Here is a 25397-nt window from a genome sequence, read left to right as displayed (position 1 = left end):
GAAACATCAATGATGAGAGAGAATCACTAACCGGCCACCTCCTGCAAGCCCCCTCTGGGGATTAAGCCCCATGTGTCCCAGCCAGGATCAAACCGAGACCTCCTGGTTCGTAGGTCTACACTCAATCACTGAGCCACACTGGCTGGCCTGTCAAAACTTTTTATCATGATACCCAGATACTGGAAATTTGAAGGGCTAAATGTGTTTTGTGTTATTGAGCTCACCAATCCTCTCATTTCATCACACACCCTTTTTTTTTAACCCTTCTTTCATCAGGAAACAATTAAAATGGTCAACGTAGCTCTGAAATGGTAATTTTTTTGACTTTATGGTTAGAGGTGGCCTCATAGTGATCGATAGGTTTTCCACCCAGGATTATACCAGAAAATGTGTTTCCCTCTTCATGTATGGGCTTGGCCCTTTCTTGTCCTCCTTCTCTTTGTTCTTACAGCCTATTCTTGTGGCTTGTTTAAGGGATTTCATCAAACAAAGATGCTGAGTAACAGAGCCTTATTATTTTAGGCTTGCTTCGTTTATTCATTCGTTTGTGTTAGCTTACACAAACTAGATTAACTAAAATTTATTTTAAAATTTATATATAATTTATATAGCATAAAATTCACCCTTTTAAATTTAGTGGTTTTTAGTATTGTCATAGAATTGTGCAACCAATCATTACTTTTATTTAATTTCAGAACATTTTTACTGCCCCCAAAAGAAACCCCATACCAATTCACAACTTCATTCCCAGTCCATGGATTTGCCTGTTCTGAGCATTTCATATCAATGGAATCATATGGCATGAGCCTTTTGTGTCTGCCTTCTTTTGTTCACCATGTTTTCAAGGCTCATGCCCATTGTAGCCTGTATTAGCACTTCATTTTTTTGTTTGTTTTTTGCTATATTTTTTATTGATTTCAGAGAGAAAGGGAGAGGGATAGAGAGATAGAAACATCAGTGATGAGAGAGAATCATTGATTGGTTGCCTCCTGCACGTCCCACTTTGGGGATTGAGCCCACAACCCGGACATGTGCCCTGACTGGGAATCAAACCATAACCTCCTGGTTCATAAGTCAGTGCTCAACTGCTGAGCTGTGCCGGCTGGGCAGCACTTTGTTTTTATGGCTGAATAGTGTACTAATGTTCATTTGGCCCTGGCTGGTGTGGCTCAGTTAGATGGAGCATCATCCCATACACCAATTGGGGTGCACAGGAGGCAACTCATCGATGTTTCTCTCTCCCTCTTCCTCTCTCTAAAATAAAGAAAAACATGTCCTTGGGTGAAGATTAAAAAAAGAATTAATTAAATTACTAAAAAGATAACAATAATGTTTATTCATGGACCAGTGTTTACATGCGCCTATGCTTCATTTCTCTTGGAGGGAATTTCTGGGTTACAGGGCAATATTCTCTACTTCTTGAGGAACTGCCAGACTGTTCCCACAGTGGCTGCACGTTTTACGTTCCCACAAGCAGAGTTTGAAGGCTCCAATCTCTCCACGTCCTCACCAGCACTTGTTATCATCGGTCGTTTGATCACAGCCATCCCGGGGGAGGCAGGATATCATTATGGTTTTGGTTTTAGGCTCTGCTTTAAGGCCATTTCAGTTTTACACTCACTCTTAGCCACACTTATCTTGATCTATGATGTGAGAATTTGGTTTTGAGTATGTTTTCCTAATTCTGCATGGAGACATCTGATGTGAAAAGTAGAAGGACGTTCCTGGTGGTGAGAGAAGAATTGAAATCAGGGACGTCCCAGAGGAGGGGACTCAGCTCTCTCTCACTGCCACCCCCAGAGCCCTCTCCCTGGCTAGCTGGCACGCTGACTCCGTCCTCCCAGACTGGCTGCTCCCTCTCACCACGTGGCCCCGTTTTGCCATCTTTTATGACCACCCTTTGCTCTGCTTTCTCGCAGGGAGCGCAGGTAGATGGCCTGGGCCAGGGAGGGAAGTTGGCAGAGGCCTGCAGCCTCTTTGCTCTGTGCCCCTCTTCTGCCCCAGCCCACTGCCTGCAGCCTGCCAGGCGCGGTGCAGCTCGGCCAGTGCGGGGATCTCCCAGGCCAGTCTTCCTGCTTCCGGTGACCTTGCCCCCGCTTCATGGCCCAGAGTAAGAAGACTGCATTTATAGCTCTCTCCTGGGGCCTCCCTATAAAATAGATAGGGCCGGAAACATCCCCCACTTCCCATGAGGAAACTGCAGGATGGAAAGGCTAAGTGACTTGCCCAAGGCCACCCAACTAATAATGAGGCCAAACGAGGCAGGAAACCCTGGTCGTCTGGCCCCCTGGCTGGTGCTTGTCCTGCTGGGCACGTTGCTGGGCCTCTGTCACCGGGGCACCAGCGGGGAGCGTGGTTTCGGTCCATGCACTTGGAGGTGACTCCATCCTGGATGTTCCTGATGTAACAAATTCAGTGGTGGCACCTGCTAGGCCTGAGAGCTGAGGGCGCTGGTGGCTGAGCGCGTTGCTGCAGCTGATGGAGGTGACGGCGAGGAGAAAGGATGTGGGCATTCCCGCAGCCATCACACCTATTGCTGTTTAAACCAAGCTCGTCAGCACTGTGGTTTCCCCTGCTAAGAAAAGCCTGTTCATTCATCCCTTCATTTGTCCACTCAGCTGACGTTTGCTAGGCCACGTGTGAGGTACTGGCCTAGCATTAGAACTGCCGACGTGGTCCCAGTCCTCAGGGGACTTAGAGGCTACTGGAAGTAGAACTGATGCACGGAAAATATGAAATCAGCCCAGCTGGTGTGGCTCAGTGGTTGAGCATCAGCCTATGAACCAGGAGGTCAGGGTTTAATTCCCAATCAGGGCACATGCCCTGGTTGCTGGCTCAATCCACAGTGTGGGGCGTGCAGGAGGCAGCTGATCAATGATTTTCTCATCATTCATGTTGCTCTCTCCCTCTTTCTTCCTCTCTGAAATAAAAATATATTAAAAAAGTAAAATATGAAATCATAACATTTTGATAAAAGTATGAACGCTTAATCAAAAGTAAAAGGTATGAAGAAGTAATTATATTAAACTTATGAAAAAATATTTAACTAATGTGTAGTAAAAGAAATACAAATTAAAATAACAGTGATCTGTTTTTGTCTACTAAATTTTTTTAAAAATATATTTTATTGATTTTTCACAGAGAGGAAGGGAGAGGGGTAGAGAGTGAGAAACATTGATGAGCGAGAAACATCGATCAGCTGCCTCCTGCATGCCCCCTACTGGGGATGTGCCAGCAGCCAACGTACATGCCCTTGACCAGAATCGAACCTGGGACTCTTGAGTCTGTAGGCCAATGCTCTATCCATTGAGCCAAACTGGTTAGGGCATTGTCTACTAAATTTTTAAATATTAAAAGGAATGATACTACAGGTGTTGGCTAGGTTGTAGTGAAATGGACGTGCATAGACGGCTGGTAGCTATTTACATTGGCATGGCCTTTCAGGAGGGTAGTAAAATGATGTCTAATAAGAGCTTTAAAAGTTTCTAAGCAAAAAATATTCATACTCCTTGATGCAGAATAATCAATGTGCAAACATTTAGTTCTAAGGATGTTCATCATGACATTATTTATGATGAGAAAAAAATTAGGAACAACTTACATGACCAAAATAGGTGATTGGTTAAGTAAATTTTGGCCATCTCTAGGACAAATTAGTGTATAGTCATTTAAAACCACAGTGGAAAATACTAATATGAACATATTTCCAATATATGATGGAAGAAAGCAGGCCAGGATCACTATGTCCAGTTTGATAATATACTTTTTAAAAGCGTTAGTGATGTATAATTTACATACTATAAAATTATGTTACTACTTTTGTAAAGAATATATATGTGTATGAATAAGTGGGTAGGAAATAGATTGGTTAGACACACATCAATATATTAAAAGTACTTTTCTTTGGGTGATGGAATAATGAAAAATTGAATTCTTTCTGGTTTTCCAAGGTTTTTTGTTGGCATTTAAGTATTTTTGCACTAAAAGGAATTTTATAAAAAGTCCCTGTAGAGCACTCCTTTGCATCTGGGTTACTATTTCTTACCCCTGTCATTCCAGGGAAGGAAGAGAACATAATGTGAGGAAGCGCTTGAATTTATGTCCAGTGGTGCGGCTGGTGCTTGCAGGGACCTGAACTCTTCAACTGTCCACACAGTCGGAGAGTAAACCAAGGCTCCCTGAGCAGCCGGTCCCTGGTCGGGCTTCATCCTCTTGTCCAGACGCATTGGCTTTGGCTCTTTAATCCTCTGGGGTGAAGAGTGCCCCGGTGAGCAGTTAGGCCTCAGCTGAGGTGGGAGCGCGCGCGGTGCCATGGCCGTGGTTCAGGCTCCGGCGATGCTGTGCTGTGGTTTTGAATTCAGTCCAGGCTCCAGTTATGTTGGCTCTAGATAGATTCCCGTCAACAATGACTTCACCAGCTCTTCCTTTCCTGCTCGGCTTTACTTGGAGGCTATGCAAGGAGAATTGTTAACATGGGAATAAACAGAACAGGGACCAGGCTCCTCATGCTTTTGCTTCTGAGTTGAGCTCCAATCCAGTAGCCGGTATCTTCCGTACGTCCATGCAAATCCTGAGCAGGGCATTTTAAGAGCCATAGCCATTCCCGTACAAGGGCGGCTGGCGAGTCCTGTGTACATGTTAGTTCTCCCCCCCCCCTCCAAAAAAAAAACAACTCAAAAGGCTTTTTTATTATTCACCTACTAATTCTATTACATTTATTTATTCAATTTTATTAAGATTTAAACTATATCACAATAGAAAAATTTGTATCTATCTGTCTATGGGAAAACAGTAGGGATCCAGAGTGACACCAACACTCCTAGCATATTTTATTGTGCATAGCCATAGTATCGAGAAATTTCCATTTCTTTTTCCCCCTCAATGAGGTATTGCACTTTCCCCAAAGAGCTGTATTTGGCAGCACTCTCCCACTCTAGTTGAGCCTTCCTCTTCTCGGCCCTCCCCTCTGGTCTCTGCTTGTTTCTGATGGTGTTGACATTACTGGCCCAGAAACACTGGGTTTCCTCCATGGAATTTGTTGACAGGCAAAATCTTTGAGTAGAAACTGGTTTTGAGGCTTGGGCGGGGTCCGGGGCTCGTTCACAGCAGTGCATACCGGCTCCCTCTGGAAAGAAGTGCAAGTTGATGTTTTGTAGGGCACAGGCCTAGAAGCGTCAGGCTGAGGGACACTGTGGGCCGGGCAGGGTTGGTCCAAGCTGGTCGGGCTGGGTTGGTCGAAATAGGCTGAGGTGGTCTGGCAGGACCTGTCTAAGATGCAGGAGTTGGCGGATGAATTGACGGCAGTAGGTGGAGCCGACAGAACCAGGCTGGGCAGGGTCAGCCCCAGCAGGCCTCGTGAACTAGGCGCTCTTTGTTATAGGATTGGTGTGTGTCCATAGACGGTGTCCTGGAGTATAGTAGGTACACATCATCCCTTCTATTTCAGTCCATGTTTCCACAGAAGGGTTATTGTCATCAGGTCATAGGGTTTGTTTATCTACTTTAGTAGGAATGGAAACACGATCCTGTTTCATTTATTTGTTCCTTGTTCTTCCTGTTGTTGATAATGACCTTGGGGCTTTGGCTGGAACAGTTTTGACATAGTTCTACACATTATGGATGTAAGTACATATGTTTCTGTCAGTCTCTAATTAGGAAGCTGCAAGTCCTTGAGTTTATCATCGGATTCCCTTCCCAACAAGGAACCATCAGGAAGGAAAACGAGCGAGACAGTCTTTGCACGGGAAAGCATGTGGGGTGACTTATTTTTGTGTGATATTCCACACAGCCCTGTAACCTCTTGCTTTTGGCAGGCCTGCACCGAATCTGTGGGCTGGTAGTCCCGGGCAACCAAAAGCCGAGACAAACAGAGGAAGTGTCATTGCTCACGTGTTTCCTAGCTGCCTTGTGTTGGCCCTGCACAGCCAGCTGCTGCCCTCTTCCCAGGCGGAGCTCGCAGAGCTGAGTCTGACCTGCCCCATGTGGAGTCCCGATTGGTTGTTCCCTATTGCTCATTATTTCCCTGTGGTCCTTCTGTACGTGGTTCAATCTGAACTTGATTACATGGCAGACTCCATTTCCTTAAAGCAGCTTGCAGCCACAGGAGGTAGAGCATGAGTTCACCTCCTTCACTCCCATTGCACTCACAGGCACACACACGTGCACAGGCACACACATGTGCCTGCATATACATGTACACACACACGCACACATACACACTCTCCAGTCAGCCTCCTAACCACTGAGCCACACTGGCCGGTGGGTACTTCCTCTTAAGTGAATATACATAGAACTGAGACACAGTGCAGAGTCTCTCTCTCTATGCCTGGGGCCCAGGGGCCTGGGCTCTCTACACGTCGGTCCTACCTTGCCTACATCTTGTCCACCTACAAGGTGGCCTCGGTAGGAGTCATCTTAAGGCTCCAGTGGACAAAGCTGGGAGAAGGCTGATGAGTGGGGTTAGAACTAAAATGTTGGATGCAGCCATTTAATCATGTTTCTCCTTAATCGTCAGTAGCTTCTTTGTATAGCTATGGATCTGATGTCTCGAGGCTTACTCAGTCCCCTATTTGGTCTTGGAAGGTGGCCATTTATCTGAAACAGAGATAGCCTAGTCCAGTGAAAGGGCTTTGTTTTTTTTGTGTGTGTGTTTTTAAATATATTTTTATTGATTTCAGAGAGGAAGGGAGAGGGAGAGAGAGAGATGGAAACATCAATGATGAGAGCGAACCATTGATCAGCTGCCTCATGCACCACACTGGGAATCGAGCCCACAACCCTGTTACGTGCCCATACCTGGAATTGAACCGTGACCTCCTAGTTTATAGGTTGATGCTCAACCACTGAGCTATGCTGGCCGGGCAGGGCTTTGTTTTCTAACCCCTTAAATAGTAAGCAAATAAAATAAAAATAGCAGCAGTGGCCAGGGTGACATCCCAGTGCGTTGCTGGGAGCAGCATGAAGTGGTGACACTTGGATACAACGTGATCATCTGTATTAAGAGCCATAGCTCATCCTGGAATCCCATTCTAGGATCTGCTCCAAAGAAATCCAGTTAAAACGGGGGAAGTTATTTGTGTGATGATGTTCATAAGAACATTTTGTATAACAGAGTAAAATAGAAAGTAGCCTATAGGTTCAACGTCGGGTAATGGTTAAGAAAGTTATAATAGATTTCCCTAAGAATATCTTATATAAAAATTGAATTATGAAGACTCTAAGACAACGTGGTCTTAACAAAAAAGCCACAATTAAAAGTGAGTATACCCTGTGATTACACCCACATAAAAATATGCACATGATAAATATGGAAGATTAATAGTTATTGGTAGGATGATAGGATTATAGGTAATATTAGCTAAGATTTGGAAACAGCCCAAGTGCCCATCAGTAGAACGAGTGGATGAAAATGCTGTGGTACATCTACACAATGGAATACTATGCAGTTGTAAAACAGAAAGAACTCTTGTCATTTGCAACAGCATGGATGGGCCTGGAGAGCATTATGCTAAACAAAATAAGCCAGTCAGAGAAAGATAGATATCACGTGATCTCACTCATATGTGGAATCTAATGAAAAAAATAAACTGAAGAACAAAATAGATCCAGCGATAGAGAGTCAGGGAACAGACTGTCGAACCTCAGAGGGAAGGCAGGATAGGGTGGCTGAAAGGAGGGGATCAACCAAAGAACTTGTATGCATATATGCACAAGCCATGGACACAGACAATAGAGTGGTGAGGGCCTGGGTGGGGGCTGGGGTGGGCTAGAGGAGGTCAATGGGGGCGGGAAGGGGGACATATGTAATACTTTTACCAATAAAGATTTAAAAAATAATAATAAAATTAAAGGAAATAGTACAGATTTGGGATTCAGACCTTGGATTAATTCTGATAATGCCACATCTCATTCTGTGTCTTTTTGCAACTCTTGAAACTTGCCTGGGAATCAGATTCCTCATTAGCAAAAAGACAGAGCAGTTTTTAGGGTCCCCGGGTGTGAACCTGACTCTAGCCACTAAACCACCTCTTCAAGTAGAGTCTGCCAGGCTTGCTTCTAAAGGGTGTCCCAAAATTCACGCAAGAAGTAATTTTGATAGAAAACACAGGTTTATAATTAAAAATTGTAAATTTTTTATTGATTCATAAAGTATACAGTATAGGGTCATGTATGGAATAGCATGTCAGGTAAATGGCCTCCACGGCTTTGCTGGCACATACGCACTCTTAATTCAATTACTGCATGAGTCATTTCCTTGTCTTGCAAATTCCCGTTTTGGCGATTTAACGCCATTGGACTTTTTTCTTTGGGGTTTTTTGAAGTCTAAGGTTTATGCTAACAAGCCCACGACCACCCACACCTTCAAGGAGGAAATTCAGCGCTGTATCAATGAAATTCAGCCACATTTATGCAAAACGGTCATGGAAAATTTCAATAAAAGAGTGCGTATGTGCCAGCAAAGCCGTGGAGGCCATTTACCCGATATGCTATTCCTTACATAACCCTATACTGTATACTTTATGAATCAATAAAAAATTTACAATTTTTAATTATAAACCTGTGTTTTCTATCAAAATTACTTCTTGCGTGAATTTTGGGACACCCTTTATCAGTAAGTACGACTCATGCGCAGTTAGCACATCATTGTGCACAGACAATTGAAGTCCTTTAAGCACTCCCGGTGGTTTAACTGTGCTCTTGCCACTGGAGGTTGATGGAACCTCTCCTCGGATGTCCATGCCCATCCATCCTCAGTAGAGTGGAGAGTCAATAAATACCAGGTCCTGCCTGGGAGGCTGATTTTCATGTAAAGCTGGTTCTGGTGAAGTGGGTCAATTTGGGCCCTCTCTCCCCCTTCCCTCCCTCCCCGTGCCCTCCCTGCCATGCCCTCCTTCCCCAAGCCCACCCTCCCCATGCCCTCCCTCCCCAGGCCCAACCTCCCTATGCCCACCCTTGACTGGTGGGCCCCTCCCTGGGAAGGTCGACCCCACGCTGCTTACAGATGGGCTGTGCTCTTCCTGTCTCTCCACGGCTGTTTTTGATGAGTCAAGGGGAGGATTTCTTTCTGCTCGGTGTTTGGTTTGTCACTCTTAGGATTTACACATTATAAACGACCCTTCATCACCACACACAGATTTCATTAGCCTGGCCTTTGATCTTGCATGCAAGCCGGCCATGTGCAAGCTTCCCCAAGCCTCAAAGAAAAGGGTTTTATGAGCTGCTGACATTTTGACAAGCTCTGTATCTGGTGTCCCAAATTAACTTTCATTGACTCTCATTGGCTGTTCCCCTTCTGTCCACTGGGTAAAGTTCATTAGCTGTTCACTTAAGTGATCCTGCATATGTTTTTGAGGATAGGAAAAGGCTTAGGTGTGGCAGGTTGAGGTAGTCAAGAAGGTGGTGGTTAGGAAAGGCTTAGACAAGGCAGGTGTGGTTCCGCTGTTGGTGAGTGCGTGCGTGATTTCAGGCGGGTCTCGAGGCCCCGGTGTCCTCCTCTGTGACAGGAGCATTGCGAACCCAATGGCTACCTAGTTTCAGCAGCAAATGAGATAAGCTAAGGCAGGTGATAGCCCTTTATGACCCCCCTGAAAAGCTATACCGATGTGAGGTTGGTATTGTTGCTATCTGTTGCTCTCAAATAAATGCCAACAGTGATGTGAAATTATAACATGGTTCAATCAATCATTCCATTCTGATTGAAAAATACTTCTGGGTGGGTGGATATATTTTCCTAAAGGGGGAGCTCTGGTTATGCCTGTACTAAATTGTGAAAATGGAATGAAGAGCTGAAGAAGGCTTTCCAAGGTCACCTTCAGATCAGAAATAGCACTGGGTTCGAAGTCTTGTCTCTGCTCGTCCCCACCTGTCCTTTCCCATCCTCAGTCTCTGGCCCTGGCTTCTGGAGCCCCAGAGTCTTCTGCCAGCAACAAATGGGGAACCTTGTTCCAGCAGGCCCAGGGAGTCAGGTGGGCAGGGGGCGTGGACTGCAGATGTGGGCAGCCCCCGGTGTCCGGGCCCAGCTTCTGGATGGGCAGCTTCTTTCATGCCGCAGGAGCCAACCCTGACAGGTGCTGCAGCCAGTGGTCCCACCTGCTTCCAGCTGCTTATCACAGAGATTTGCCTGAGATTGAAGAGGGCTCCAATCCCCAAACCCAGCAGCTGATGAGTGTTGAGCCCAAGACGCATTGAGGAAGAATCCGAGAACCAGAGAGGAATGGGGAAGAGATTAGGAGGGAAGAGAGAGGATGTGGCTGGAGGAATGAGAGAAGGTGAGGCAAGAGTAGGCAGAAAGGAGCCCCAGCTGGGCCAGCCATACGAGGACCTGCTGTTCCACGGTTCAGATCCCCAGCTCAGCACCTTTTGAGTAAATGTCAGAACTGTGAGTGGAAGCTAAGGAGGTTGGACAGAGCTCCAGGGGACACCAGCATTGAAAATGGCGGCGGGGGCGGGGAGGAGGGGTTATCGAAGGGAGAGAAGCCAAGGAGCACTCAGAGAGTGGAGCAGACTTCAGAGGCTGTGTGGACGGAGAGGCCGTGATGCGGCGGGGTCACCCTGGGGCTGTGGAAGGCGGTCGGGGGTGCGGGACAGGGATGGGATGAACCAGGAGCACATTGTGGGGCAAGGCTGTAGTGGGCCAAGAGGCAATGGGAGTCCCAGCTGGTTTGGCTCAGTGGATAGAGCCTCGGCCTGCAGACTGAAGGGTCCCTGGTTCGATTCCAGTCAAGGGCACGCGCTTGGGTTGCGGGCTCAATCCCCAATAGGGGGTGTGCAGGAGGCAGCCGATCAATGGTTCTCTCTCATCATTGATGTTTCTATCTCTCTCTCCTTCTCCCTTCCTCTCTGAAATCAATAAAAGAAAAAAAAAATTAAAGAGGCAAATGGGAGGCAAGAACTTGGGGCATTGACAGCATTCAGCCCCTCCTAGGCCTTGGGAGGAAGGATCGGCTGGGAAGAGGGCAGAGCCCAAGGATCAAGCAGAATCACTTCCTGTGTTACCTTTTAATGTATTCTCCCCAACTAGATTTTAAATATTTTAAGGGCACGGCATATATCTTTTACCTCTTTTTTTCCTCCAAAGCTGGCTGCTCATCAGACCACCTAAGCGTTTGTTTGTTTGTTGGGTTTATACACATTTTACTGGGCCTTGCCTCAGCCCTAATCCTGCCAGATTCTGGCTTAATGATTCCAGCAGCGATTGCTGGAGGCGGAACAGTTGCTTTCGGCTCTACTTGGTTTACATGAATATATCGTTTGTCTTAAAAGCAAGATTACATTAGAGAACGTTTGGGAAGGAGAAATAAGCGATTACTCAAGTGCCTCCAGGTTTGAGCAGTTAGAAGCACGTGTTGCTATGCCTCGACAATTAGGCTAATTGCACGGTTTTCCTCTCTGTTTATTGAATTGTTGAACCACTTGCTGCAATTATAAACAGTAAAGGGATGAGGCTGCATTTCGCTACTCAGCGCCCCTCCCCGCTCTCTAGAGCAGGTGGTAAGAGAAGGGGCTCTGCAGCCACAGCCCACCTCTGCCCCAGCGGTGGCACCGGCTAAGGACACATTAGGGACCACCTTCCACAGTTCCCGCAGGGCCTGCCTTGGCCGAGGCACAGGTGGTGGGAATGTTGCACAGCTTCTGTCTGTCAGGCTCTCTGCCGGGTGTGCTTTAAGTAACGTGAGCAGGTTACTTCATCTCACATCCCCCAGCTGCTTCAACTGAAAACTGGGGCCAACCCTGGCTCTGAGATCAGGAGACGGTTCTAAAGATGAAAGGAGATAAACCATGGGAGATGCATGGGAAAGCACCAGGCACATAGGAAATGTTCGGTACACGTGAATTATTTTGAGCATCATTCCCATCTTGGAAAGTATATGAATTACCTTTAGGTTAAAGTTGGCCACTCTTTCTTCGGCTAGTGTTACCCTAAGTCAGACGGGCCCCTCGCCAGCATTCAGGAGGACTGGCTTCCCTCTCCCATTCCCCCCATTGATTTCTAGAGAGAACGGAAGGGAGGGATGAGGAGAAAGACAGAGACAGACATCTATTGGTTGAGCAGGGCTGGGGTTTAAAGCGGCCACAGTGAGTCTGGATGGGATGGCGGTGCTCCCAGGGCTTTGCTGGGCACCATGAACATCAGTCATGCTGTAGATGAGAAAAGCAGGCACAAACGTTCTGGATAGTCCAGCTCTTTGGGAAGCGCCCCTCTGCGCTGTGGGAGAAGCAATATACAGTCGACTCTGAACAACACAGAGGTTAGGGGTGCTGACCCCCCTTGTAGTAAAAAAATCCAAGGATAACTTTGGACTCCCCCAGAACTTAACTACTAATAACCTAATGTTGATTGGAAGTAACTTAAACAGTTGATTAACACACATTTTGCATATTATATGTCTTATATAATGTAATTCTTACAGTGAAGCTAAAGAAAAGAAAATGTTAAGATGATCATAAGGAAGAGAAAATACTTTGTGTTCGATGAAAAAATCCGCGTATAAGTGGACCTGCGCAGTTCAAACCTGCGTTGCTCAAGGGTCAGCTGTGTTTGCCCAGGCAGGAGTGACCCCGCCAGCCTGTGCTGTAGAGGCACCTGGATGCTTCCTTCCCGCAGGTGCATGCATGGCGGCTCCCGCGTAAAGGGTGTGGCTGTGCCTTCCTGCTGGTGTGTGTTGAACACTCTTCTAAGTAGCTCCCGTACTCACTCATTTCACCTCGTTGGAATCCTGTGGGCGAGCTACTAGTATTAGCCCCCTTTTACAGATGGGGAACCTGAAGGCCACTGAGGTCGAACATCTTGTCCAAAGCCACACAACGAGTAAGTGGCAGAACTGGCCAGACACTCGCACATCTGAACCCACCTCTTCTGCAGGTTCTCTGCATATTCCCAGGGACAGGTGCTTTCTCTTCCTTTCCTGCCTTTTTCCAGAACAAAACCACGTTATCCCAACTGGCAGGCCGGGCTCCCCAGGGCTCTTATCTTGCACCAACAAAGCCCTTCCCTGTTGAATGGGTCACCGGCATTTTGCTGAATAGATGCCAGCGTGGGAGGGCCACAGATAAGCCAGCGGTGGTGTGTGTTGCCATCTCCTTGATGGTTTGCTCTGAATTCAGATCTGTTCATTTATCTAAGATGAAAGGGGAGAGGCTGCTGGTAAGTGGGGGACTCCAGAATGAGGCAGTGGTGATTCTGGAACGGGAGACAGGACATGGGCGCTTCTGACGGAGTGAATGCCCAGGGAGCGAGGGAGGTGTGTGTGCTGACTTACAGGAGTTCCTGGAACAGCCCTGTGTGTGACTGTGTGAGGCTTCGGAGCCGTGGGGGTGGGGGCCTAGTGGGAGGGAGTCCCCCCCTTCTTTCTGCCCCACATACTTAACCCCACAGCAGACGTTCCCACAGAATGTGGTTCCCACTCAGCTGCTGCTGTTCCACAACAGGGACAGTGGTGATGACTTTTTAGCGTCTATGTTTTAAATAAAAAGGGCCCCTTGAGAGCTGACCAGATATACCAACTGCTTTGCTGGCCTTTTAAAAACTTAGGGTCTTGTCGACCTCCTTGTTGTGATATTGTTCTAAAGTTGGGCAGGATTGTTACCCCTGGGGGACCCTGGGTGCAGGGTCTGAGGATCTCACAGTATCATTTCCTACAACTGCATGTGTATCTACAATTACCTCAAAACAAAAGTTACAAGAAGCCAGGGTCCTTTAAATGCCACAAATTCCAGGGGAGCAGCCTGTTTGCTCCGTGTCTAACACCTTGCAATATCCAGTAAACAGAAAATAGGATTCCAGGACCACTCAAGGCAATAGAAAGGAATGAAATGCTGACACGCTACAACATGGACAGATCTTGAAAACATGACACTAAGTGCGGAGAGCCAGACACAAAAGACCACATCTTGTATGATTCCATTTGTATGAAATTTCCTGAACAGGCAAATCTATAGTCAGAAAGCAAATCAGTGTTTGCCTGCAGCCGGGACTGGCAGGGCCAGGAGGGCCCAGGGAGGACTGCGCATGGGTCCTTTCTCTTTGGGTAATCCCCCTTTTGTGGGTGATGCTCTACAAATAGATGGTGGTGATGGTTGCACAACTCTGTGACTAGACTGAACACCATCGAATGGTTCCGTGTAAATGGGTGAATTGTTTAGTGTGGGAGTTATATCTCAATAAAGCTGTTAGAAATTTAGGGTCTTTTGACAGTTTTAAGAGAAGTAATCACAGTCCTTTGGAAATAGCTGGTGTCTTCTAGATAAAAGCACTTCTGCACACTGGTTGTCACGCCTGAATTCAGGCCATGGTCCTGGGGCAGGTTGATGGCTCCCTCACAAACCCGATTCACGGGCTCGCTGCGGACACCTCAGTGGCGTTTCCCATTGCTCACCCGGGGCACGAAAATGGTAGCAGCTCTTTGCCAGGTGCTTTTACTTCTTGCCGCCCTGCACACCAGGTGGCTTCATGCCCATGCTTTATATACGGAGAAATAGAGTTCCCAGAGACGACGTGTGCAGAAGGAGAGTGCTGCAGCAAGAACCCGAATTGAACTCGGGCCCATTGAACCCAAGTCCGTGTTCTGTTCACTGCTGGGGGCTGGGTGGGGGATGGAGGGAGGAGGCTGGGATGGCAAGCTTTCCCTCTCGTCTTACAGGAGTGGGAGGAGTCAGCTGAGTGGGAGGAGTCAGCTGCAAGGCAGAAGCCGTGCTCATAGGGACAGATAGCCTAGAAGTCACCCCGGGGGAAGGCAGTGGGGATCTGCTCCCTCCGGAAGTGAGCATGACCTTCTGCCCCGTTCCTGGGCCAGCTCTTCCCGGGAGAGCTTCTACGGAAGGAGAACTGTGGGAAAACATGTGGGAGCTTTTCGTGGACACGTTTCTTGAGTGTCATGAGCTCCCGGAGGAAATGTGTTTATTCCCTGAAGCCCTCAGCTTTATCTGTCCTGAGTTTTCAGGGGTTCACAACTACAGGAGTGTGTGTGGACACAGAGGGAAGCCACAGTATGACAGCCAGGGAACCACGCTGTGTTTGTAAGGGATAATGCTGCTGTGTGCAGTAAAATGGGCACAAGTGGATAGAGATGCAGGAGAGTAAATGGGAAACCACCCCCCCTTAGTGATGTTCAGGCGGTCGGAGGCAGACTCGTTAGCTCCCAGGGAGCTTATTAAAGATGCACATTCTCAGGTCCCAGCCCAGAACCTGAAACCCTGGGGTGATGGCCGGGGACCTGGGCTTTAATAAGCTCTCAAGGTAACTGTCATATACCCTGGAGTTTGAGGGTGTTCCTACACACTCTTGAGGTTGAACAGGAAAATCCGGATGTGTTCCCAGGAGAACACTTCCTTCTGTGTTTGACCTGGTCTTGCAGGGTCAGGGGGAACAGTCCTTCATTTGCTGAAAACATTTGTTGAGCACTTACTGTATCCAAGCATGTATTCCCTGCTGTGATGCGTGTGGAACCTCGTGCGGGCAGTGAGAGAGTAAATTATGGAAACTGATACAGAAATGCCTGCAAATGGGATGCGGCCCTGGGATGGTGACATTTAGTCCCACGAGGAGGAGGAGATGCCTGACTAAAGAGCAAGGGAATGGATTTCCGGAGAGAGTACTGCTTGCGCAAAGGCCTGGAGCTTGGGAGGGGTTGGACTGGTCAGGGGCTAAAAAACAGCTGGGGTAGCCTGATGGTGGAGAGCGAGGGCAGGTGGCAGAATGGAGGGGTGGGGGTGGGGGGATGAGCCGGGACTGGATGCACAAGGCCCAGGGAGGAGATTGAATGTTTACTCTGAAGATGGTGGCCAGTTTCTGAAGGATTTAATCAGGGAATGATAGGACCTGATGAAAGGTTTAGGAGCCTTCTGGCTGCTTAGGAAGAGTGATTTGGAGGAAGGATAGAGATCAAGCCAGAGGTGTGAGGCGTGACTAGGGAGATTCTGTCCAAACTGCTCACCGCCCTTCTTCCCAAGCAGGGAAACACAAGAACAGATACTGGAATTGCTTTGTCAGGGTTTCTGTTAGCATTTTACAGATGGAACGATTGTATTAGAAGTACACACATCCTCATGGCTTTCATTAGGTATCATTGTATTACAGTACCAGCTATGTATGTACCCATTTAATTGCATATACTACTACTTATAAAAAGTAAATATTGTCAAAAGAAAATTCAGCTTAGATGCCCACATTTTTTTAAATAGTTTTTTATGGTTGAAAGTATTACCTCTGTCCCCCTTTTCCCACCATTGACCACTCCAACCCGCCCCCGCCTGCCCACATTTTGAGACATACAGAGCCAAGCTCAGTTGATTCCAATTTAGCAGCATCTGCAAGATTTGATCCATTTCAGAAACCTGAGCTCACTAGCATTGCTTGGGCTGGCATTTTCTTAGCTGAGAAACTGCTTACCTGGGTGTAGAAAATCTGATATTTTATTTAGAAGAATGATTCATTGCTTGGGCAAGGGCGTCAAGAGTCCTGGGCTTTATCTTCTTTGCTGCACAAGTTTGATTTGACCTTGGACAAGTCATTTCATTTTGAAATTTAGTGTGTCTGTGTGGAAGATGAGGAATAATAGATCTGGTAAACTTCCTGTTGCCATGTTCACTGGGTGAAAGATCTCCAACACCTAGGAAACAATATGTGCAAGGGCCCATGGCAGAAGGGAGCGGCTGATATTTTAGGAAGTGAGAACAGTGTGGGAAGGGGCGATGCCCCAAGACGATGTCGGGGAGACAGTCATGGGCCAAGCTGGGCAGGAGCATGCAGACCTTATTGGGGACTTTAGTCTTTATCTGAAGAGCAAGAGCAGTGTTTCTCAAAGTTGAGACAGAATCTCCCTAGTCATGCCCCACACCTCTGGCATTCCTAATGCCGTGGACCTTTAATACAGTTCCTCATGTTGTGGTGACCCCCAATTTCATTGTTACAAATTTAACATAATTAAAGCATAGTGATTAATCACAAAAACAATATGTAATTATGTATGTATTTTCCGATGGTCTTAGGCGACCCCTGTGAAAGGGTCATTCGACCCCCAAAGGGGTCGCGACCCACAGCTTGAGAACCACTGAGCAAGAGGAAGCCATTGGCAGATTTAAACAAGGGAATGACTTAAGGTTGATACCCTGTCTCAATTAATCTTCACGCAAATGTGTATGGTACGCAATACCCCTATTTTAAACCCGCACAGAAACCTGGGGTTGTGGAGGTTAAGTAGCTTACCCAAACCCTCAGGTCAGCTTGACTCCAGAGTCCTCTGTCTCCATATCAGCCGAGCTCAATAATAATATAACAATGACCACAGTTTTAAAACACTTTGAACTCTTATGATGAAAGCTCTCCCTTAATTTACAAAGTGGTATTATGCTGCAGAAATACGAGTGGTGATGAGAGAGTGGATATGCTGGGGATCTTTTAAAAGGCTCTGTCTGTGTGGCTGGGGTCCAGCAACTTCAAGCTCCTTGCTGTCTGGTGGGGGCGTCTCACAAGCAGCTATTAACACAAGGGAGGGTTTGGCAGCTCGGGCTGGCCATTTGACACTGCCATTGTCCATAATGACTCATTGTCCAAGAAATGTGCCCAAGGTGTGTCCTTTCAGGGGCTTTGAGCTGGGAAATCAGATCTGGGCAGTTCATGCGTGGTTTCACTGGACTGACCATGCCATGCCAAGTTTCTGCTTTCTCCCTCTTGGGTAGTCAACTGGTTTAAGTGGATTCTTAGAAGCTGATTGTAGAGATCACCATCTCGACTTTGAAACCAAGAAGGCTTGTTCAGGGTTGAAATGGGAAAACAGCTGTTGGCCTGTGGCCCCGGAGGCTTTTGTTGATGATGACAAATATCTGTTCTTTTCTAGTTGACCATGTCGTGCCAGAGCCTGGGACAAGCCTGCTGGCTGCCTTCGACCAGTGGAGGGAATGGGCCGACAGCAAGTCCTGCTGTGACTACTCTCTGCACGTGGACATCACCGAGTGGCACAAGGGCATCCAAGAGGAGATGGAGGCCCTAGTGAAGGATCATGGTAGGTTGTGTTGACCCAGCACCCTCAGGTCATGAACTGGCACAGCCCTGTGGAGACAAGTTCTGTGAATGGTACTTAATAGATCCCTTTTGGGCCTCACCCCGGGCCCATAAGGAGACAGGGCTTTGGCTGCAGCTCATGCTGATTGGAGGTGGCCAAATCCAGGGCAGCCAAAGAAGCTTTCATTGATATGAGAACCTGAGCCTTATTCCAGGGACCTGCTCTTATGTAACAACTGCTTGCATCTTATTGGTTTGAGGGAACCATGTGCCCAAGCCAGGTTGGGGAGTTGAGGCTACGAGAGTGATGAGCCAGTGAGGATTCTGGGCAGTCGCAGGAGAGTGCCTGGGACCTGGGGTAGAGGACTTGAACAGCTTCTTCCTGCAAATCCGGAAGAACCAGGACAGACTTGAGGGTGAGGAGGCCATGGGACAACCTGAGGGGTCTGTTGATCCCTAAGACTATTTTGGGGAGCAGGATTCCAAGGATTGGGTTCTGAAAGATTTCCAGGGAGGCTGGAGGGATCTTGACTACCTCAAAATGTCCCTGGGACCCTGTTATCCACAGGAAGCTTGGGGTTTTGGGTGGTGTTGCCAAATTATATAGTATTACAGGGACCCCTTAAACTTGGCTGTAGACTAGATTCGACTCCTGGGTCACATGTAGACCTCACTGGATCTTAACTATTGGGGAAGAACCTATTGCTTTCCGGTTTGGAGATTTCTAAGCTCAGAAGTTCCATGAGCTGTGAAGAAAATGGCAGGAGGGAAACTGCTAGACATAGACATGGTAGATATCCAGAGATATGGTAGAAGAAGCTCAAAATGGAAATCTAGAATCTTGGGTTTATTGCTTTGCTCTTCTACAAATTAGCTGTGTGACCTTGGGCAAATCACTTAAATTTTCTGAATCTCAATTAAAAAAAAAAAAAAGACTCTCACAGGAGGGTTTTGTACTAGATATCCTAAGATTCTTTCTACCATGAAGGCCCTGCATAAAAGGAAGTAGCTAACCCTTGATCTTTCTCACTTTCAAGAATGCCAAGATTTAACTTTTGATACTTATAAATGAATCCAGTCTAACTCAACCAAGAGAGTTACCATAACAACTGTTGCCTGGCAACAGAGGAGGGCTGAGATGTCCTGAGCCTTGAATTTAGGCAGCTCACAGCACTGTCACCAGCACCCCTGGGTTAAGCTCCAAGGCTATGAGGTTGTCAATACAGTTGTTTACCACCTGGGCAGGGATATTCTCGAACTAGGGAGGCAAGAACTCTAAAATACCAGGATGAGAACTGCAACATATGCTTGTCACACTCAAGGACCTTTTCTTAAAGTCAGCATGGAGGGCAGTCTGTTTACCACAGAAAAGACTTTTATTATAGATCTTCATCAATAAAGTCTTCTATTTCATTGCCTTGTTAAAGTCACAAAAGTTGGGAAAACGTAGTAACTTTTAATTGCGGTAAAACACAGCATAACATAAAATTTACCACCTTAACCATGGTAAATGTACTGTTTGTGGCATTAAGTACATTTACATTGTTGAGCAACCATCCCCACTACGCTCCCCTGGAACTTTTCACCTTTCCAAATGGAAACTCTGTCCTCATTAAACAATAATTCCCCATTCTCCCTCCTGCCAGCCCTTGGCAACCCCCATTTTCTGCCATTCTACTTCCTGTCTCTGTGAATTTGACATGTAAGTGGAATCCTGCAGTATTTGTCTTTTTGTGACTGGCTTATTTCACTGAGCATAATACCCTCAGGGTTGATCCATGTTTGTGGCATGTGTCAGAATATTACCGGAAAAGGGACCGGCTCAGACTGGGTCTGCCTCAGGCGCTGGTAGTGTGTGGGTTCTTGACTTGGTGCAAAAAAGATTTCACAACAGGACTCCAGGTGATTGTGAGAGTATGTTTATTATCTCTGGGGACAGTGAAACAAGGAAAGGTTTAGAATAGGAGAAGCAACAGGAGGGAGCCTATGCGGGCTGCTTCGATTCTCTAGAAATGTTACAGGAAGAAATGAGGTGAGGTGGGCTGCAATCAGCTCACTGCAGTCACAGTCAAGGGGGCCTTCGGGACAGGTTCAGGGGGTTAACCCGGGATGAGCTGCCACTGCCCATTGCTCCCCTGGTCGAAAATCTCTTGGGGACTCTTAGAGTTTAGGAGATGCACGCTTGTGGGGGAGGTGGAGGAAGAAGGTACTCCCAGAGGTCGGGCTGGCTCCTTTGTTTTGAGGGTTTAGGGCAGATCTTAGGGGAAGATCTCAATAAAATATTCATCAGCTTTTCCAGGTGTGCTCGGTCCTGGCCTCCACTGGTTGGCCAGTGCCAGGATAGGGGTCATTAGTCATTGCAGCTGGCCCTGGTGTCACCCACCTGGTTTTGCTGCTTTTCTGGGCCTGGAGCTGACATACAACTAAGACCTAGGTGTTGTCTTTATAAAGTGACCTTCTGTATCTGCTCGGAATTGCTCGGCCAGTTTGTTCAGCTGTGTGTCGTGTCCCCACTTTACTCGCCAAGGCGTTGTCCTAGCTTCTTACTATCCTGCTTGAGCCTGAGTAATAGTCCATTAGATGGCTGTGCCACATTGTGTTTATCCATTCATAGTCAGGGGACACTTGGGTTGCTTCACTCGTTGGTATTGGAATAATGCTGCTGTGTGTGTGTATGGGTGTACAAATAACAGCAACTTTTAATTTTGGTAGAGTTTTAAACTTAGAGGAAAATTGTAAGAATACTAAAAAGAACTTTCCCAACTTATTCCCAGATTTACCAGTTGTTTATATTTTGCCTCATTTGCATTATCATCTCTGTGTCTCATTTGTCTCTCTTTCTCTCTGCATGAAGGGAGGGGGAGGGCAAAAGTAGGTTTCCAGTTGTGAGTACAGCATACACACAGTTAACAAGCTATTGTAATAATGTAATAATCATATCCTGTATGTCTTTTTCCATACCCACCACTGTGAACCTACTTTTGCCTACACTGTATATATACACATACACATAATATTGTAACTTTTTTGTTCCCTTCCAGATTATTTGGATGGCCTGTTATAGTTATGCATTTTGTCTGTCTATTTTGTCTGTCCTCCAGGGGTAAATTCCTTCCTCGTGTACATGGCTTTTAAAGATCGCTTCCAGCTGACGGATTCCCAGGTAAGAAACGTGGGCTTTTCTGAGCAGATCACTGGCATTCGGTACATTTGGCCACGGCTGTGGTCTTGAAAGCTGCCTCGAGTGTATGCATATCCCTTAGCTTCAGGGGAAATGGCTGGTGGATCAAGTCCTGGCTCTCACTTCACCTTTAGGGAGGCTGTGAATCAGGACTGTGCTCTACCCGGCTCTGCAGTCAGCACGCCGAGGGTGTGCGCAGAGCCTGGCGTCTCCTCTGAGCTTCTTACTCCCAGTTCACATCCTGTTCGGTTACTCTGCCTCTGCTGATTACTGGAGGTTCTGCTCTGCCCCACGCGGCCAGAAGCATGGCCCTCCGGGTCTGTAAACACACCAGCTTGTAGAAGCCCCGAGGAGATGCATGCCATTTCTGGCTCCCTGTGGCCGTCGGGGACAGGGTTGTGCTGGTGAACAGGAAGCTGGAGGTCCCTGTCTCTGACCCCAACTCCCTCCTCAGATCTATGAAGTCCTGAGCGTGATCCGGGACATTGGTGCCATCGCCCAAGTCCACGCAGAGAATGGCGACATCATTGCGGAGGTACTGTGCCTTCCTCTCCATCATTTCTTTCTGCATGAGCCGCAGGGCAAGAGGCGGGCTTGAGAAGCGATGATATCTGTAGCTCAGCCCCAGGAGAAGCAGGGGACCTGATGGAGCCATCCTGGGTGCTGTGCTCGTCTCACACAGCGCGTGCCACGGGCGCCTCGTGGTGTGTTCCGTAGGACACACAGCCTGCTCCCTTTCCACAGACACGGGGATTCTCTCGGTGCTGGGATGCAGCTGTCTGTGTGGGGTGGCCCTGGCCCCCACGTGCAGACATTTTAACCTTAGCATCCCACGGAGCAGCTGCGTGCATTTGGGAGGCTGCGATTAGCCTGTCATAGTTCAGGCAGGACTGGGAATCGGGTAGTGAGCCTTTCTCTTCATGGGGTCTTGGCATGAGGGCCAGGTGGTCAGCAGCACCATTTTTACATCTTGCCTGGGAAACTGCCCAGGTCCCTAGCAGTCAGAGCCACCTGCAGTCCCACACAGAGACACACACGTGCACGTGGACCCACACAGCAATCCCTGACGGCCTGGCTTTCTTTAAACATTGCAGGAGCAGCAGCGGATCCTGGACCTGGGCATTACGGGCCCCGAGGGACACGTGCTGAGCCGGCCTGAGGAGGTGAGCACCTGCTGAATGCAGTGGAGGTCCCGCGTGTCCCTGGGCTGCCAGAGCCGGCACACCTCCTGCCTGCAGAGCTGGGGCTTCTGCGAGGCTGTTTTGGTCGTGGATGTCTCAGGTTACCCGCGTGTCCACTCAGGCAAAGTGCAGGGGGAGACTGAGCCGAGGTGTAGAGCAGTGTGGCTTGTTTAGCCTGAAGACGCCTTTCTCCGCTCGGATTCTCCAGCCCTTTCTTGGGGGACACAAAGCTTTTAATCAGCGTCCTGCAATCTTGGGGCCTCCGGAATCTCCCCAGTCACCAAGCATTAGTCACGGGGATCTAAAGCTCCTCTAAGTATCGGAAAGCGTAAGAGAGCTGTGTGTTTCCCACGGCAAGTCTGCCCAGGGTGACCAGCAGGGTGGGTAGGCGGAATTTTTCAAAGTGGGGGAGGGAAAGGATGAGCAGGGGCCCCGCTGGCACCAAGGCCGAGAGTTGCTGACTTGGATGGTGAGGCTTGTAAGTTACCGGGGGAGGGGGTGGGGTGCCCACATCGTACCGTATGTGACGGAGAATCGGTTTCTCTAAAGTAGAATGTGTGGCCTTTCAGATCTTCTCAGGAGTTGGCTCCTTAATGAAAGGTTCAAGGTCAGGTGTTTGAGGACCTGGCTCTGAGCAAAGGGAGTTCTGGGGAGTCTCCTGGAAATGGACAGACTTCCTTTTTACTGGAAATTAGATGGAAAAGGGATGGGTGCAGAGAAAGGCAGATAAAATCATCAGGAAACTGGTTATTGGCATAAATTTGGTTTTTACCCCCAGAAACAGGTGGAGAGAAGCTTGACAAGAGGAGTATGAATGGGAGCAGGGCCCCCAAATCTCAGAACTTAAGAACTGGGGTGTTCCCGCTGAGTATGGGGGGGTGCACGTGAGGGCCCATGGATGCCCCCCCAGAATGAAAAGGGATTCTCAAGGGCTGAATCAAAGGTGCCGGTGTGCGTGGAGGGGAGGCGGCACGGCATCCACAGCCGTTTTCTCTCAGGCGTGGGGAAGGAGTAAGGCTGGAAAGGCAGAAAGGATGTAAGGCAGAAAAGGTGAAGGTGGAAGCCACTTAGAATGTGAGTGCTTCTACTTCCTTGTTTTGTCCTTCCTACTGCAAACTCACAGTCACACACAAAGACACACATAGATACAGACACACACACAGATACACACACAGAGACACAGAATCACACACAGGTAGAGACGGACATAGTCACAGACATACCAGGACACCTTCAGCACTGAGGACATTTTCCTCCCCACATGAAGGCAGAAGCTGTGGAATTTTCAGTATTGTATGCTCCTCTCCAGGCCGTGGGACAGAGGGCCTTTCCTAACCATCCAACCTTCCCAGGTGTGCTGAAAGCTGAAGGCGTGAGCCAGAGCTGTCACGAGGGCGAGGGAGGCTGCAGGTGACCTCTTTAGGCCCCTATATTAGCTGCGGGAGCCCCGTGCCATGACTGGCTGGTGAACAGGATTCGGGAGGAGAGAGGGAGACAGTAGCTGAGACCATCTCAGTAGCTGATGCTAAGAGCACCTGAGGCTAGGCTGGTTTTATGTACAAGCATGCACACACACACATGTTCAGATACAAGTGCACACATGTGCACATGTACACACACATTGACACATTGCAAAATACATAGGCACATTTACACACATATACACATATGCGTAGAAACGATCTCACTTGCACAGACACCCTGAAGATTCCTGTCTGTGGGTTTGTTTTCTCTTCACAACTGGCCTCGGTGACCATTGTAATCAGATTCTCTGTTGGGGAGGGAAGGCTGGCAGAGGCCACGGTGGCCCTCAGCTCCATCCTCCTTATATTGGTTGGGTCTGCATTCAGTCCTACGCAGTTTTGAGGCGAGGTCTCTGAGCTGCAAGGCCCAGGAGAGGCATGGGATGGCATGGCTCTCGTAGTGCTTTCTTCCCCTCAGAAGCCCCATCAGAGACAGCATTTACTGGGTCCCCAGAGGTACCAGACCCCGTCGTAACAGTTCACGTTTAAGCTTGATGGTGGTTCTGTGAGAGACACAAAGACCCTCCTTCACACAACTGCAGGGGCGCCATTCATGCAGACTACACAGCGTTATCCAGGGAACCCATTCGTATTCCACTGCTTGTGTCTCTCATATAAAGACATCACGGTGGTGGGATGTTGTGGCTGCCCAGTGTCAGAGAGCGGAAGATGCAGTGTCTGCCTGCTCCCCACAACACCCTCCTGTTCTGCACCAACCCCCAGCCGTGCCTGCGGAGCCCCAGCTCAGCCTTGTCACCAGGTGGTGACACCTGGGCTGGGCTTAGTTACACAGTTTCCTCTCACCCCCATCCCACTGGTTGGCTGCTCCCACCCTGTCCCAACTACCTGTGCAGGTGGTAGGAAGGTGTTGGCCCTGAGAGAGCATGCCGCTCTCCCTGTTCCAGGAGGCCATTCTGGGAGCCCTGTGCTTGTTTAAATTGAGAGTCTTGGTGGGGCTTGCTTCCCCTTCTCCCTGCTGTCTGCTCTGCATCCCCAGATCCCTGCAAACCCCAATCAGAACGCAAGCCCGTCCTGGGTTCACTGGACAGGCCGGAGCTATGGGAGGAGCGCTGTTCTGATTGCCATTTTGACCACAAAATCAAGGCAGTTGTCCTGGTTGGCGCGGAGACGTCTCTTGTAGCAGCTGTTGCTTTGAGTGTTTCAGAGTCCACAGCAGTCGGGCGCGAAGGCTTTCTTGGGGGCTGGCAGAACGCTCCGACATGGGGAGCTCTTGGCTCCTTGGGGCGACCTCTCATCTCCCGAGGGGCTGCTGTTGGGGGCTTTCTTCTGCCCGGTCTTCTCAGCGGGTTCAGAGGCCCTGCCCTCTGCCAGGCCCAGGACTCGTGCTCCCTTAGGACAGCTGCCAGCACGTCCCACGCCTTCTCCCTCCCCTACTGGTGGCAATTTTCAGTTTGTCGCCAGGGGTCTGTTGTGCATTAAGCCCTACACTAGCGGTAAAATGTGGAGCCATTCTGAGGGGACTGAGCTTCGTGCACAGTTCAGGGGGCTGTTCT

At 48.4% G+C, this 25397-nt stretch overlaps 1 protein-coding gene across 1 annotated transcript in view; it reads left to right on the top strand.

The window, feature by feature from the left end:
• DPYSL2 (dihydropyrimidinase like 2) overlaps nucleotides 1–25397 on the top strand; it is a 77859-nt gene that overhangs the window by 27728 nt on the left and 24734 nt on the right. The window contains exons 4-7 of the mRNA XM_006765919.2: nucleotides 17835–17999; nucleotides 21100–21161; nucleotides 21634–21714; nucleotides 22274–22342. Of these exons, the coding sequence (XP_006765982.1) occupies nucleotides 17835–17999; nucleotides 21100–21161; nucleotides 21634–21714; nucleotides 22274–22342 (377 nt within the window). The remainder of the gene's footprint in view (nucleotides 1–17834; nucleotides 18000–21099; nucleotides 21162–21633; nucleotides 21715–22273; nucleotides 22343–25397) is intronic.

This window comes from Myotis davidii, unplaced genomic scaffold (genome assembly GCF_000327345.1).
Source record: "Myotis davidii unplaced genomic scaffold, ASM32734v1 scaffold1081, whole genome shotgun sequence".
In the NCBI taxonomy this organism is placed as follows: Eukaryota; Metazoa; Chordata; class Mammalia; order Chiroptera; family Vespertilionidae; genus Myotis; species Myotis davidii.
The sequence above is the reverse complement of the archived record's forward strand: the minus strand, read 5'-3'. Positions and strand labels throughout refer to the sequence as shown.